This window comes from Archocentrus centrarchus, chromosome 8 (assembly GCF_007364275.1).
Source record: "Archocentrus centrarchus isolate MPI-CPG fArcCen1 chromosome 8, fArcCen1, whole genome shotgun sequence".
In the NCBI taxonomy this organism is placed as follows: Eukaryota; Metazoa; Chordata; class Actinopteri; order Cichliformes; family Cichlidae; genus Archocentrus; species Archocentrus centrarchus.
The window spans coordinates 7553003-7569097 of record NC_044353.1 but is presented as its reverse complement, the minus strand read 5'-3'; the positions used below and the strand labels follow the sequence as shown (position 1 = coordinate 7569097).

Below are 16095 nucleotides of genomic sequence, written 5' to 3'. Positions count from 1 at the left end.
AGGGGCAGAGAGAGAGAGAGAGCGGCGCACAACGACTCTCTTTAATCAGTGGTGGAGGATTTGTGGAGGAGAACATTTGGATGTAAAAACTAATAATAAAAGGCAAAGACACAAGAAGGACGGAGGTTAAATCATGTGAGTTAATCTTTTTTATTTTCTTGTTTTGCTCTGTATCATAATTTACTGTAGATTTATAATGCATACCTTTAACCAAACTGTCGACATTAATATTGTAGTCTTTACCTTACAATATGGTGACTGTTATTGTAAACTGGTGCTATATAGATAAAATGTCACTTATTTTATTAGAAAACGTTAATTAAATGTAGATACAATTATTTCAACACACAAAGAAACATATTCAATTCACCATGAATGGGAAAAAGCATCAAACTTTGTTTCAGCTGCAGTTAAATCCTCCCTGTTGTTGCACATACCTGTTTATGCATAAGAGTATTTTATAGTCATGCAGTAAATCACTTAAGATACAGAAGTGGACAGGAGGTTAACTAGCTTATGTAGCTGCATATATACTAAACAGCAATGAAAAGGTTCCTACTTGGAAAATGCATTTAATTTTATACATAATGGAGGATGTTTCCAAAAGTGCCAGTGATTAGTTTAAGTGGATTAAAGGAGGCTTATGCACCTCTATTTGTAGCATCCGTGATCACGTGAAGCCACCAGCTGTGCTCTGTGATACCTCAGTTTGTTTGTTTGCACCGTTGCACCGTCAGGACGATTGTAAATGCACACTGAGTTTTCTGTCTTTGGTGGCTTTCTGAACAAAGCTGCAAATGTGGCAAAAGTGCATTAGACCATATAGCTGAAAAGCAATGCCCATATAGAGTTAAGATTTTCATAATTGGTTTATTGGGACTCTTTCGAGGTCCTGGTAGGTGAATTTAGAAAGAGCCAGGCGAGCTGCACACATTACCATCTGACATTTAAAGCTTGGTGTATCAAATGTAACAAATCAAGATTTTGCAATCCAGGCAGTGGTATGATAAGAATTTAGTTGTATTTATAGGAATTTTGCATATGTATAAATGCTGCTTTAGCTATAAATGCCAACGCATGCAATGCAGTTTAGCAAAAAGTAATCTGATGGCATGAACTACTGAAACTATATTCCAGCATTTGATTATACATGAACTGCTTATGCAGCAATCACCTGTTAGAACACTTTTATTTGATTTTTGTTCTATATGTGTAACGTTCATCTAACCAGATATGGAGACAGACTGACTGAGGTGAAATGACAGTGTTCTGAAGATTAAATACATAAAGCACATCTTAGATGCTTCACTCACTGCCTTTTTACCATGTTATTATATCCAGGCTGTATTAACACGGACAATCTAGCTACAAAATATTACTTCATTACCAAGGTGAGATGGAGGTGGGTTGCAAAGCAGCTTGTCGATGCAGAGCAACTGTGGCGAGACTAAATGTGGATGTGCTGAAGGTTATGCATGATTTACTGTTCAGCCATAACACGAATCTGATTATTTCATCATAGGCAGCAATCTGTACATTGTTAGCTACGCTAATTTTCTAAAACCATGTTACAAGCTGTCTTACTCAAAGCAACAGTTTCATAATGAGCAGATTTTACAGCAGTAATGTGTAGGTTTAACAGTTTAAGATTAAAAGTTTAACTTAACAAGTTAGTGCATAAGATGAAGAGCACAGTGGTAATTTACCTGAAGATCTGCATAACTTGTCAGTCATGTTGATTGTCTGCATGGATTGCATAGGCTCTTCTGTCAGCTGGAATTGTAGGGCAATTTACCATTTATACAGTACCAGTCACATCAGGATCCTTTTTTACCCAGTTTGGTCATTCAACCACAGTGTAAAAGCCTCTTCTTTCTTTAATCTATTGCCTCAATTTCTTTGCAGTTTTTTTGATTAAAAAAAAAAAAAAAATACGAGGCTCATGCGCGTTGGAGGTTCTCTGCCACAAGATTTATTGTTCATAATGTGAATTTTGGCAGTTGTCATGTTTGACAAGCTCTGTCACATGCAGGATTCTTTCTTTGTACCACGAGCTGATCATCACATAACTTTTCTTAATAAAACTAAAAAAATCTTCACATTTCAAAACAGTTGCTACTACTGTGTGTGGGGCATCCCTTTTACTCGAGAGCCACCTCACCATAATAATCTCCCAACTAAATTTCAGTCTTCTGATGTGTGATTTGGGTGGATTATGTTTCACCAACCTTCAAATTCTAGACAGAGGCACACATTCCTGCCCAGGGTTCTGACTCTGGCTGGAGCCCAGCCTAAAGCTGCTGTGACCCAGAAAACATCTGCAGTTATCATCGTGAGGTTTTGGGGTGTTCTGAACTCCTGCAAACATGTTGTTATTTAACACGCAGAGCTGGGACATAAAGAGCTGTATGACACAATTCACAGGGATGTGCAAATTCATTTACAAATACACATACTGTGAATAATTCTACCTATCTATCTACATGCACAAACACACTGAGGCCTCACTCTCTAATCCTCTGCTTATACAATCAGGGGCTGTAAAGGTCACTGTAACAAAGCTTGCCAGCTAAATCAGATCTCATTATTAAAATATGTTCCATATGAGCCTCTGCCTGTGCAGTAGTGCATATCAGTAGGGAGATATGCATTGGAATCAGGACTAATAAGAGACAGAGGGAGATGACAGAGGGGGGAAGAGGGATGGAGAAATGGTGGTAGTGAGGGTGGAGAAAGGGGAGGAAACCCAGAGAGGCAAACTGTCCTTAATTTGGTTAAGCCTGAGATTTTTGGATTACCTTTGGCAATTAATCTTGTTATAGTGCTGTGCAGCGACAGAGGGATGTCTAGCATGGGAGGGGCCTGTGTGTGTGTGTGTGTGTGTGTGTGTGTGTGTGTGTGTGTGTGTGTGTGTGTGTGTGTGTGTGTGTGTGTGTGTGTGTGTGTGTGTGTGTATTTAAAAGTCACTGTTTGCCTATGTGTGGCAACAACTGACAGCTGGAAATCCTTACAGGGCACACAGGTCCTTTAGAAAAAAAAACACGATAACCACAAACTGAGTTGTTTTTCTTTTAATTTTAATTTATTTAATTTATTTACTTTATTTAAAAGTAAAAAAACAAACAAAACATTTTCTGTGTTGTAATGTTTTTGAGGCCAGAGTATATAAATCACAGGAGGGATTTCCATTTAACAGGTTGAGTTTACAGTTCGATCAGAATCAGAATCAGAAGGTTTTATTGCCATATGGGTGAACAGGTTCACAACATTAGGAAATTGCTGCGGTACTTCGTGCTTACATAAAAACAAATAAGTATAAAAACTATAACACAGTCTTACAAAATATACAGTACAGAGATTAGAGAAATAAGTATAAAAACTATAACACAATATTACAAAACTATAACACAATATTACAAAACTATAACTATAACACAATATTACAAAAAAAAAAAAGAAAACACAGGATGAAGGTTTTTATGTCAGCTATTGGTGAGTGAACTCTCCAACCTCAGCATTTTGGTTGTCCCCAGTATGAACATTTAAAAAAACCGGAAAACAAAATAAAAAAGTCAGGACTAAAGGGCGGTTCTGACTGACCGAGGACACATGTTCACAAAAGAACAACTTGTTAGTCATAAGATTTGACCTAAAGCATACCTTACTTTATCATCTATTTTGTCTTAACTGGACCATAATTTGCTAATTTAACATCAGGTTATATTAAATGATGCTGAGCAACTGAGACAATAAACTTAAAATGCAAACATGTCTCAGAGACAGTTGCTAAAGAAAAAGTGTATTCTACAAACAGCTGGTGAGTGGTTCTGGAGGCTGCTGGCTGTCAGTTAAAAGCATTTGTGTGGTTGCTGTGGTCACCCATAGGGCAACTTCTCTGTAAACACTCGCAACCTATGAAAAGTGCAACACAAACTGTAAACAGAAACCATCCATCCACCCACCCATCCATCCATCCATCCATCCATCCATCCATCCATCCATCCATCCATCCATCCATCCATCCATCCATCAGTCAATCAATCATCTTCCACCTATCCAAGACCAGGTTTCAGGTGCAGCAGCCTAAGCAGAGAAGCCCAGACCTCCCTCTTCCCAGCCAACTCCTCCCACTCATCCGGGGGGACACCGAGGCATTCCCAGGCCAGCCGAGAGATATAATCTCTCCAGCGTGTCTTGGGTCTGCCTCGGGGCCTCTTCTCAGTAGGACATGCGGGACACCTCAACTGGCTCCTTTTGATGTGGAGGAGTACCAGCTCCACTCTGAGCAACTGACTGCACTCCTCACCTTATCTGTAAGGGAGAGGCCAGCCATTGTTTGGATGAACTCAGGGCTCTCACACACAAAGATGTTTATTTATTCCCACAAATACTTACTGTTAGCAGATTAGACATACCCCCCTCCCCTCTCCAGACAGCTGATAAGGGACCAAGTAAACAACAACAACCAGTTATAAGCTAACATTACGCCAGCTAATGTTAGGCTCAAATGTCCTAAAAATCACACTTTCCTTCTGATAAACAATTCAAAGAAGGTTTCTTAATGCTGGCTAATGGCAGCTAACAGTGTAAAAACAGCAGTACTTACCGGCAAAGAAGTTCAGGATATCCTCAACAACTCACCTCAGTATCTCTGTCACTGGTCAGAAGTGAGCGTCACTGACTCATTAACTTACAGCCTTTCACTGCAGAACAGCATACTGCTTTGTGACCATTTTCACACTAACAACCTCCAGCGACCGGTCATGGAATACGCATTTTTCCCTGGTGGTTGCCAGATTGTCACTGACTGGTCTGTAGGCCTGTGTGACTGGGGCCTTAGTTGAGTTGTTTTTCCATAGACGTCTATACAATTAGACTTGTTTTGCTACCAAGGAATCACCCCCTGCTGGCCATTGGGAAGAATGCAGTTTTAAGTGACTTCCCCTTTACTTATACCCTGAGGCTAGGTCCATCTTTTATACAGTCTATACGTGTCTGTAATTCATTTAACCAAGTAAGAGATGTCTGGTGCATTCACTATGTTTCAGACTCTGAATTAGTCTGAACTGTCAGAAGCTGACTTGCTTCTATCATTTTTTGCTTGTGATTAAAGTTTGAAGAATATAATATAAACTCTACTTTAGCACAAAAGACACAATCTGTTTGCATATGTAAGCCAGAATATGCTTTTTATGCCATTTAGCTTGTATCTTTACTAAGTACTTTATTTAAGTAGTATTCTAAAAGCGCCTGACTGTGGTAGTTCAGTTTCCTGCTACATTATAGTATCATATTTTATTATTATAGATTCACAAAAAGTGCAGATAATTTTTTTTACTATGCAGTTTGAAAAGCGTTGTATGAAATATGTGAATATCCAACCAAATATAATACAATGCTACAGATTAAGCTACACAACGGCAGCCGATATGAAGGAGGTGAAATTAGCTCCACTTCAACTGCCGCTTGCAGACAAATGATTTTTAAATGTAACACTTCCTTAATAAAACATAATAGTTTAGATTAAGGACACCATCTGAGCATGGGAGTGAAGTGAAGGAGAGAGGATTAAAGAGATTACAGCCATGAAAGGAGGGCACATCTGAAAAAGAGGGAAACAGTGAGGAGAACTATTTCATTGAAAAGAAATATTAATGTGGTGTTAGCGTCAGAGGTTTGATCTATTCAGTAGTGAATGTGCTAATAGAATTATACTACTGTGATAATATACTGTGATAATAATGTTAAATCATTTAGTCGATAGAGCCCACACTTCAAATGGTTTTTTGGGGTTTTAACCTCCCCATTTCTAAGATTATTCCGAGCAAACATTTGGAATTCAGTGCAATGAAAAATAGTTTGAAAGTGAAAGTTTTCTGTCGTAGATGTGGACATCAGACATGTGTGGCTGTCAGATCACAGCCATTTTAATCAAGTGCAGGGTCTAGGGGTTGCAGGGAGCGTAACACAAAAACACAGACAAACCAGAAACAGGATCTGGCGTGCACTTCATTACGGCCAAAGGTCAGTGGCCATAAGATCAAGATTAATTCAGTTCATCCATCCATCCATCCCTGGAGCCTCTCCCAGGTGCCATAGGGCGAGAGGTGGGGTACACAATCTGTGTCTCAGGGCTGACACAGAGAATCAGACTAATTTAATTAATTTTAAATTTATTTTTATATAACACCAATTCACAACAACAGTTGCCTCAAGGCTGTGATAAAAAAGGATAACTCCAATCAGATGAGCCCCCACTGAGTGAGCACGTGATGCAGCAGAGCCAGACTCAGGGAGGGGCAGGTACCTGCAGCAACCGGTTTAAGGATGAGCGGAAGGAGAAGAGAAAAAGGGAAAGCACAGGAACACAAGCACACTCTATGGGAGAGAGAAGACAGTTTAATCATGTGCAGTAATGGCGCATATACACGTGGGGAGTAAAAACATTTACAGGGGAAAGTTTACCTGGTTAGTAAGAGAGGGACTGACTGCAGCATCACTGAATGTGGGAACAGCGCCCCCTCTGGTTTTCAGTCTCATAACACAGTCATTGATTGCTGTTTCAGTCAAGCTTGGATGGGATGAGGTCACTTACTGCCTGCTGTCTTTCTATTTTACAGAGCAGCAATGCCACTGGTCAACATGGCGGAGGTGCGGCTCCGCAGGGCAGCAGAGGAGGAAGAAAAGGAGCGTCCACCGCCTCCGCCGCCCGTCTCCCACCACCAGTTTAACAGCATGAAGAACAAGTTCTTTAATGAGCTTACACATCTGCCAAGTGAGCACGCAGTTATCTAAAAATAACTTTACAATGTCCGTCATACCTCTGGAGCAGTTTGAAGTCAAAAGAAAAAAAAAGAATTAATGTTAAATAAAAATGCTACATAAAAAACTAAAGCCAGGTCATCTATCTCAGCCTCTGCTGTTTCATACATCATCTAACCATCCTGTCACTCAGTTTTTCATTCTGTCCTCTCTCATGTCTTCTCCATGCGACCACTCTGTGCTGCTCTTCAAGATCATAAACTCAAGTGTAAGTTCATCTCACATCTCATGCCGCCGTGTATGTCCTGTTTTAAAGTCACAGACACAAAGGCATTCTTCATCCACTGCTGGAAAAAGGCTTAAAGTAGTTGGCTGGGTTTAAATTGTCACGCATGACGAGTTGCTGTGAGAAGGAGGGTTATTCTGACTCATCCTCCGGGGAACAGCAGACAGCTATGAAAAAAATCATAAAATGTTGAACACATAGAAAAATTACTTTTAAAAGTCTGCCTTTAAAGTAATTAACTCAGTGTTAGAGTCTACAGCCATGCTGGCATCTCTTTGAGACACAGCAGTGCTTTGAGAAAAATGATCAGAGTGACAGTGATGATAAAATGATTTTAAGAAGTCATCAAAGGTGGTAGTACCAACCCTTTATGTTGTAGAAAGGCAAAAATTACTTTTTATGGAAAAATATATAAATAATATTTTTGTTTGTGTAAGACAGAATGATTATTTTTCCATATTGTTGAGACCTGGGAGAACAATTTCAAATTCCAGCTTTCTCCTTCCTCTCACTCCTTTCTCCAGTGCCCATGTGGGCCGTGGGTGCCATTGTGGTTGTGGTCCTTGCCCTTGTCGCCTGCCTGGGATTCTGCATCTACAAGAAATGCTTCAACAAGGGCAAAAAGGCCAAGAAGGTCCGTGAGAGGAAGGGAGGACGAGGGCGCAGGAAGAAGGACAAGGAGGGAGAGGAAGGAGAGGAGAAGAAGGTGAGAAAAGACGGGGTTTTTCTGCTCATACAGACCTGAGCTGCTTGGTAATCCTGCGAAGCTTGGACTAAATTATTTACTGTGGTTTGAGAATACTTTTGTTTGATCAGTTATAAGCTTTTAAAGTAAAGCTGAAACAACAGCTTTAGTGGTAAGTTATGACATTTTACACAGCTTTCATTAGTGGGCTATAGGAGTGTATTTATCTTACTGAAGTTTTATTTGAAGGAGTTTTTTTTTAGATTTTGACTTTAAAGTGTGAGGTGACTTTAAATGAGGTTGTGTCTCCTCATCTTACTGCGGGAAGAAAGCAAATAAGGGCACATCTTTAAAATACTGAACGGTTCTTGTGAGTGCAGCGCATATACAGCTGTGGAGGTTGTCCCCACCCTCCAGATGTGAACAGCTGTAGCTCTGTGTTTTGTATCACTGATTAACAGTTCACAGCTGTTTGGCCTTTATCCAGGTTGAGAGTAGTGATGGTTGCATTCACTGCTTAAACTGTGCACAGCAGCCATAGTGCAGTAGGGTAAACACACAAAAGAGCTGAGAGAGTCCGAGCTGCTGTTCGCTTGCTATTGGCCACTGGAGAGTATAAATACTGTGTAATATAGATTCTTTGATCAAAAGACAATGATTCCACACTGACCCCAAACCAGAATTTTATTTAAATGTCCCATTTTCTTCATTATTGGTGTATTTTCTTGTCCGTATTTCAAACATTTTCTAGAATCATGATACTTTTCTGTGAACCTAGTGTGTTAACTTCTATCCAATCTGTGTGTCTAACAGGAAGGAGAGGAAGGGAAGGAGGAGGAGGAGAAAGAGTTATTTGGGAAACTGGAGTACACACTGGATTATAATTTCACTGATAATCAGGTACACGTGTGGTGAACCTAACAGCAGGAGGATTTTATGACTTTGACGGGAATTTGTCTGACGTCTGTTTTCCTCCTTCTCTTTCAGCTGATAGTGGGAATCCTCCAGGCTCAGGATCTGCCAGCAATGGACATGGGTGGGACCTCAGACCCTTATGTCAAAGTTTATATGCTGCCAGACAAGAAGAAGAAATTTGAGACCAAAGTCCAGCGCAAGAACCTCTGCCCTGTGTTTAATGAGACCTTCACCTTTAAGGTCTCTACACTGAATCAGATTGATGATATTATGTGCTGCATTTTTAAATCACATTTTCTCCAGGAGGTCAAAACCACCTTACAGCTGAACATGTTTTGATGCTCTGCATTTGTAGATACCGTATAATGAACTGGGCGGTCAGACTTTGGTGCTGCAGGTTTTTGACTTTGACCGTTTTGGTAAACATGATGTCATCGGTGAAATCAAGATCCCCATGAACTCTATAGACCTCGGACAGCCGATACACGAATGGCGGGATCTGGTTGGAGGAGAAAAAGAGGAGGTACATGTGTTTTTCATCTGCTGGAAACATATGATAAATGTAATAGTAACTACCAATTTTGGGAAAGATAACCAAATCTCTGTGTATATTTTTTGTTCCCGACAGCAAGAGAAGCTGGGTGATATCTGTATTTCCCTTCGTTATGTCCCCACTGCGGGAAAGCTAACAGTTAACATCATGGAAGCCAAGAATCTAAAGAAGATGGATGTTGGAGGACTGTCAGGTGAACACACACATGCTCGCCTGCGTGCCCGTATTAAAGACTGAGACTTCTACTGGATAGCTTTGCTAACTTATTATTCTGATGTCTCTTTCTCTCAGATCCCTTTGTTAAGGTGGTGCTGCAACACAACGGCAAACGACTCAAGAAGAAGAAGACGTCAGTCAAACAAAACACTCTGAACCCTTATTTCAACGAGAGCTTTAGCTTCGAGATCCCATTCTCCCAGATCCAGGTTTGCAGACGTCACAGTTTAACCTCCTATTTATACCATCCATCCATCCATTTTTTTCTGTGGTTACTTCTAGCTTCTGCACTACTTAAACAGAGACTGTTAGAAATGGCGCTGACCCAGTTTCAGACTGAAAATTCCAAGATTGCTGGAGCCTATCCCAGCTGTCATTGGGCAAGAATTGGAGTACACCTCAGCTCTGTCACCGGCCTATCACAGGACTCATTATGAATATTGCCATCTTTAAATAAAACAATACTAATGTCCTGTTGATTATGCCCACTAAATTTAAAGATTTATGTATTATCAGAATCTAAAGATTCTGATAATACATAAAGTTTGTTAAGGATTGAAATGGATTCATGACTTGATGACATTTGTTTCCAAACAATAACTATAACAGATGTTTGGAGCAAAGCAAATTCAAAACAGAAACTTGCATGTGTGCATAAGAAGCTGCTGTTTGTAAGTGGCAGCTATTGTTACACTGCTGCTCGGCATTCCCTGCTGTTGCTTCTCCAAATCACCCAGAAAAAGGAATTTTACTGGAACTGAAACTCCATAAACAAAGTTCAACTTGAACTATTTTTACTGTCTCGATCCTTTTTTTTTTTTTTTAAATCAAAAACTGGTCACAATGTCTCATTAATTCTGGACTTTGTCATGAGCATCTGTGAAACTGGAAGTTCACAGAGGTCTTGGAGGTCTCCTGTTTAGAAACTCTCTCACCTTCTTTAACATTAACATAATTGTGACCCTGACAAAAATTCAAAGCAAAGTTTTGAAAATATTCTATTTGAAGCTGTTACAACAGCAGGTCAAAAGTCATAAAGACATGTTAGGGTGCTGCCTATCAAAGCAGTCTAGAGTCAAGTGTGAGGCCGTCTGTCTGACAGCTAAAGCTTGAGCAAAACTCGGTCATCAACAGGACAATGATCCTAAACACAACAGCAAATCTGCAACAAAATGGCTGAAAAAGAAAAGAATGAAGGTGCGGCAATGATCCAGTCAAAGTCCAGACCTCAACCTGACTGAAGTGCTGTGGTGGGACAGAAAGAGAGCTGTGCATAAATAAATGCCCACAACCTTCAATGAACTGAAGCAATGTGGGCCAAAATTCCTCCACAATGATGTGAGAGACTGACACAGTCATAAAGAAAATGCAGCCAGGGAATGAACCACCAACCTTTTAAGTAGTACAAGACCTGCTCCACCTGAGCCGCAGACACCCCAATAGTACTCAATAGTAAAATTTTACCAGCTATCATAAACTCAGTCTACTCAAAGGCGTTACAATATCAGCTGCATGTTCAACGAGGAAAAAAGTGAAATGCACATTTGACCCTGATCTGTCTCCTCACACAGAAAGTCCAGGTGCTGATCACTGTGTACGACTACGACAAGCTGGGCAGCAACGATCCCATCGGCAAGTGCTGGATTGGCTACGGCGCCTCAGGCGTCGGGCTGCGTCACTGGTCAGACATGCTGGCCAATCCCAGACGTCCTGTGGCCCAGTGGCACACGCTGCTGCCCGAGGAGGAGGTGGATGCTGCTCTGAAGGCCCCCATCCGCTAATGCCACTCACATAGTAACACACAGCATCATCAGTATACAGTGGGCTTTTCTTTCAGTATTAAACCAAACAACTGTAGAGTTTTATAACACGATGCTTGACTTCATACATTTTTAAACATCTTTCAGTTTTACACCGTAATTCCTTTTGTAAAATGTCACTTTGGGATCTCTTTGTATGACTGTTACGCTGAGTGCGTCCCACAGAAATACTTACAAATGTGCAACTGCAACACAGCTCATCACAGAGGAAAGGAACACTTCCTCTGAATGACGTACCAGTTGAGTGGTTCACAAAGTATAAATAAAAGCATTACAACAGCAGTTTAGCATTGTTCTTCCACAGAGCTGGGAGACTAACAGGATGGCATCATCTAAGGTATTTTTTCAGATGTTAGGTGCTCCTCCAAAGCCACATAGAAATTTCTCCCGATGAAAATGTTATTGAGTTTCAGGGCGAAAGTCTTCCACTCTTTATTATTTATTGACTTGACCACCATTTAATGGCTGAGCTATTCACCCACTCATGTAGTCAAAATCCCGATTGTCTGTTTTAGCATCGGTATAACTGTGCATCAGTTAACTTTGCAACGGTAGTAAGATTAGAAGAAATGGCAAAAAGCGATCACTCCATTTCTCCAAAATTGTGCGTTTCACAGAAACTCAGTTTCTCCTGCTCCTCCCTTGGTGGCTTGATTCCTGCGACCAGCAACAAACGTGTATTGTATCATGTTCCCATGGCCACCAGCAGGATTAAGTGCAAGCGTGCTAATCTGTTAGCAGCTATCCTGCCATTAGTTGTACAAACTATTACAGTAGTCTTCAGCTGATGATGGAGGTTAGAGAGCTGAACATTGCATCATTTGAGAGAAACATGAAACGTTTTGCTGTGAATATTAAATAACTCATCTTTAAGAATGTGGGTTCCTAATGTGGCTTTGTTAATGTACAGTACAAGTAGACCAGCTAGTGACCAGAAATGACCAGAGTGATATTAAGATTCTGGCTCTGAGCTGAAATGTGACTCTTCTTTCCTCGTTTCTCTCCTTTATGCTGTCCTCTCATTCACGCTCACGCCTCTCATTTTCCACACAACCGAAAACTTGCCAGTGAAATGATGAAATCTGTTACATTTAGTTTCATGTTTTTACTTGTTTTTGATTGTTCTCCTTATGTGTTTGGATGAAGTGTGTATACTGATGCATATGTCTGTCATATGTGTTCAAAAAAAGAAAGCCATTTGTGGTTTTACTTTCAATATATATAATGTGATTGTAAATAAATAGCTGAATAAATGTTTCCAATCAATGACAGCTGTGCATGGATGGACTTGCATAATTTTGGTATTATTACTGCCACTATCCAGTTATCCAAAAATGAAGGTGTGGAGACTTTTTTTCTTCTCAAACTGGAATCTCCCAAAGGAAGTGTAGCTGTCACTGATACTTTTGATTTCTCTGAGTTCAGTGTGCATACTTGTGTACTAGTGTGTGTGTGTGTGTGTGTGTGTGTGTGCTTCCTGATTCAATGTGATGAGTGAAAGACTAACAGTGTGTCCTTTTCCGTCCTTCTCTGATGCAGTGAGCCAAACATGTGAGTGAGGAATTACGGAGAGGTGCGGCCGGTGGGGGTTGGCGGGTGGGTGTCACAGGAAAAGAAAATAAAGACATAAAAACAGTCTGTTTCCTCAGCTCAAATCATAGTGGCTGCAGTAATGGCAAACAACAAAGAAAGAAAGTACAAAGAAAACCATTCACAGCAGGGAGCATTACTTAAGAGTTTATTTTATACTATTTGTCACAAGCTTTCATTGAAAAGTCACCCGTATACAAAGAGTTAACTCTGTTTGAAAATCAGTTGTCACTATCCATGAAATAAAAATTACGGCCTTGACCTCGAGCTTCAGCACAGGATGAGTGAGGACCCATTAGGTGACCACTGTGTACAAGTTTCACTAAGATTGGACCAATACTAGTGAAGAGTAGTGATTCTCCTGAAAATGGAAAATGTGACTTGTTTCAAAGAATGTATAAGACAGCAGGTGGAGTCCCAACATGAACACGGAGACCACGAGCTGCGTCTTGTTTCGCTCGCTGCTCAGCTTTGTTTTCTATCCGATGGGTTTAACACATAAACAATATATACATTATAAAAATATGAATCTATAATAGTTACATAAACTAATTAAATAAAAAATTAGAACTTGCTGTAGAGTCCTCTGGTTTCATGGCAGTGCCATTATTAATCCACCCGAGGGAGCACTTTGTTATACTTTGATTTTAGACTGCTGAGGACAAAGCAGTTAAACCCTGACATGCTCATTCTCTCATGCAGCTCTACAAAGTCAGCTATTAAGCTGGAGCCAACCCATGACATATGACAGTTACACACACACTCACACACACATGCCTGTCTCTTTATGCTCATTTTTCCTCAGGCTCATTTCACCATAGCTAGCTTATTTCTAGGTGACAATGTTCCGCTTATTTCCCACAGTAAGACCTCAGATGAACTGAAGCTTTTGTTGCAAAAAATCATGACTGAAACAAGTGTCCCAGCCAACTTTCAGTCAATAGTAATTGTGCTTATCTTCTGTTTAGTAACAGCTAATAAATAAAATTCATTATATTTGAGTTGTTACTTGTTGTCGACTGAGACCTTTGTCCTTTCAGGTTCTGCAGTGGGGTGTGTTCTTGTTATTTTTATAGGTGGTAACAGTCAGTTACCTTTTTTAAATGCATGCTTCACATGCATTTAAACTAAGCACTGAAAACACCACATTGTACATTGTACGTGTGGGCTCTGACTGCTGCGTAATTTAGGATCTTTGTATGGAAATAATGCTGGTTGTGGATGGGAACATCTCAGGTTGTTGACTTTGTCTGTTTTCATTTCCTTCTTAGCCTTTGGCCAAACCCCTAAAGCAAAACACAGGGTTTTGTCACTGATGACAACTTGAGTCTCTGAGGGTTAATGTGTTTACATTGCTTTTGGAAACTGAAGGAAGCTGACACACATTTGAACCTATTTGAACCTTTTGCTCAGTTTAATACACGCAGAGGATTTGCCACAAAGCTAAAAACCAGAAAAGCATCCCATATATGAGATATATTTAGCATAAGCTGCAACATGGGCAGCAGAAAGGTGGTGTGACACTGCCCAAACATTATTGTATGTCAACATTATTGTATGTGACATCTACCAACTCCTGAGCAAACTGACTGGTTCTTCAGCTGCTACATGTTGCACAGTCTCCACCAACTAGTTTTAAACCGTCTGTCTGTTGTTTGTTTCTGGGCAGCTGGTGCAAAGCAGGTTTTCTACCTAAAAGCTATGAAAGCAGAACGTGTGAAGATAATTGTAAGTGTTGAAACATTGCTGGCATTGTTCCTAAGTGGTTGGACGGATTGATAAAAAGAGAGCTGGCTCGAGCTGTAAAGCTTTGGAAAGGCGAGGCGAGTCACAGATGATGATGCTCGATAGGTTCATGACTACGAGTAAATCCTTTATTATTACATTATTTGAGCACTCTCATCAAATACAGTGTGATGAATCAAAATTGATACTCATTAAAAGTTACATTCCAGAGTCTTGACCACTGCACTACTTGTATATGCACCCAACACAAGTCACCACCACCACCTTGACAGACTGAACTACAACATACATGTTGCAGCATGCTGGGCTTAAGATCACCTCCTCCCAGTGCCACAGAGGTATTCCCAAGGATAATGCTTCATAGTTAGTCCCTTTCAAGTTTTCAGACATGGGATGTGTAAAATGCTGTCTCTGTGGGCCCATGAAGTTTGAATGTTGTCGTGTTTTGAAAGTTTTCCACTTGTGAATAATTCTCATTGTAGAATTACAGATTTCAGATAGTTGGGAAATGGCCTAATGACAGCTGCCTGATTGATAGGCAGCAGCAGATCAATGCTGATGTCTTTCCTGCTTGGCATTGTGTGAACACACACCTGAATGCTCCAGAGCAGCAGACTGACAAAACGTCTGTTATAACAGAGGCGCTCACACTCACTGATGATCAGTGAATCAAATGTATTTGATTACTAACTGCTGCTACTGACCCTCTTTATTCCTATGGAGGCAGTGAGGGTGGATTTGGTGTTTCACTCACTGCTTCTGCAGTTTGACTTAGTTTTTGTTAAATAAGTAATGACAGAGTCACGTGTGGTAGTTAATCTCAGGTTGTATTTACCAAATTTTAAGACCTATTAAGGAGATGATTTTTTTTATGATGCCCTATATGGGCATTAATAGCATGCACCTTATGAGTGAAAGAGGGTATATTTTCTATTTCCCACATTAGATTATTATAACTGTGGCAGCCATATTTTGATAGATAATTTGAAATTAGGAAAGTCCACATTCTACATGCAGCCACAGAAATGCATCCATATGCATTTTATTAAATGAATCAGATGTTTATTAAATTGCATCTTCTGAACTGTGAACGTAAGTGCCGGCATCACTCTCATTTTGGAAGCAATGATGGACGGAGTCTGCAGCTCTAAACTACCTTCAGCTTTTGGTCAAATGATAAATACACTAGTCTGGCCAAAAAGGCTATCAAACCTTCACATTTATTATCCGAAGGCTCTCTCTGGCTCTCTCTCAGTCACTGCAGATTACTGTAGATTTTTAAAAAGATGGACCACTAAGCAGTGTCCCATGTTTCTTAGAGGCACTTGCCGTCACGGTTAGTAAAAATGAGCTGTAAAGTAAATTAAATGAAAGTAGGTGCTGATTTATACTAATACTAATGGAAGTTGAAGTTGTGATCCACAAGCAGAACAAACGCAGTGGTTTAATTAGATTTGCTCTGTGTGATGCACATCGACGCCTTCACAGAATCATAACACTGAGTGGACACAAGACAGTGCAG

At 40.2% G+C, this 16095-nt stretch overlaps 1 protein-coding gene across 2 annotated transcripts; it reads left to right on the top strand.

Moving 5' to 3' along the window:
* Positions 1 to 12508, top strand: syt5a (synaptotagmin Va). Of its 2 annotated transcripts, XM_030735390.1 has the most exons (10): positions 1 to 135; positions 6621 to 6775; positions 7016 to 7030; positions 7573 to 7754; positions 8547 to 8633; positions 8721 to 8888; positions 9004 to 9171; positions 9277 to 9394; positions 9493 to 9626; positions 10989 to 12508. In XM_030735390.1, exons 2-10 carry the CDS (start codon positions 6628 to 6630, stop codon positions 11196 to 11198), a joined length of 1230 nt encoding a protein of 409 aa, XP_030591250.1. In that variant the 5' UTR covers positions 1 to 135; positions 6621 to 6627; the 3' UTR covers positions 11199 to 12508. The 2 variants fall into 2 exon arrangements, with proteins under 2 accessions (XP_030591250.1, XP_030591251.1); XM_030735391.1 differs by lacking the exon at positions 7016 to 7030.
* The last annotated feature ends 3587 nt before the right edge of the window (positions 12509 to 16095 follow it).

What these genes read in the sequence shown, in the direction of transcription:
- syt5a (XM_030735390.1), top strand. Translation starts at nt 6,628, where the DNA reads ATGCCACTGGTCAACATGGCGGAGGTGCGGCTCCGCAGGGCAGCAGAG. An exon ending in AGGAAGGAGAGGAGAAGAAG is followed by an intron (nt 7,755 to 8,546) that starts GTGAGAAAAGAC and finishes TGTGTCTAACAG; the next exon opens with GAAGGAGAGGAAGGGAAGGA. An exon ending in ATGAGACCTTCACCTTTAAG is followed by an intron (nt 8,889 to 9,003) that starts GTCTCTACACTG and finishes CTGCATTTGTAG; the next exon opens with ATACCGTATAATGAACTGGG.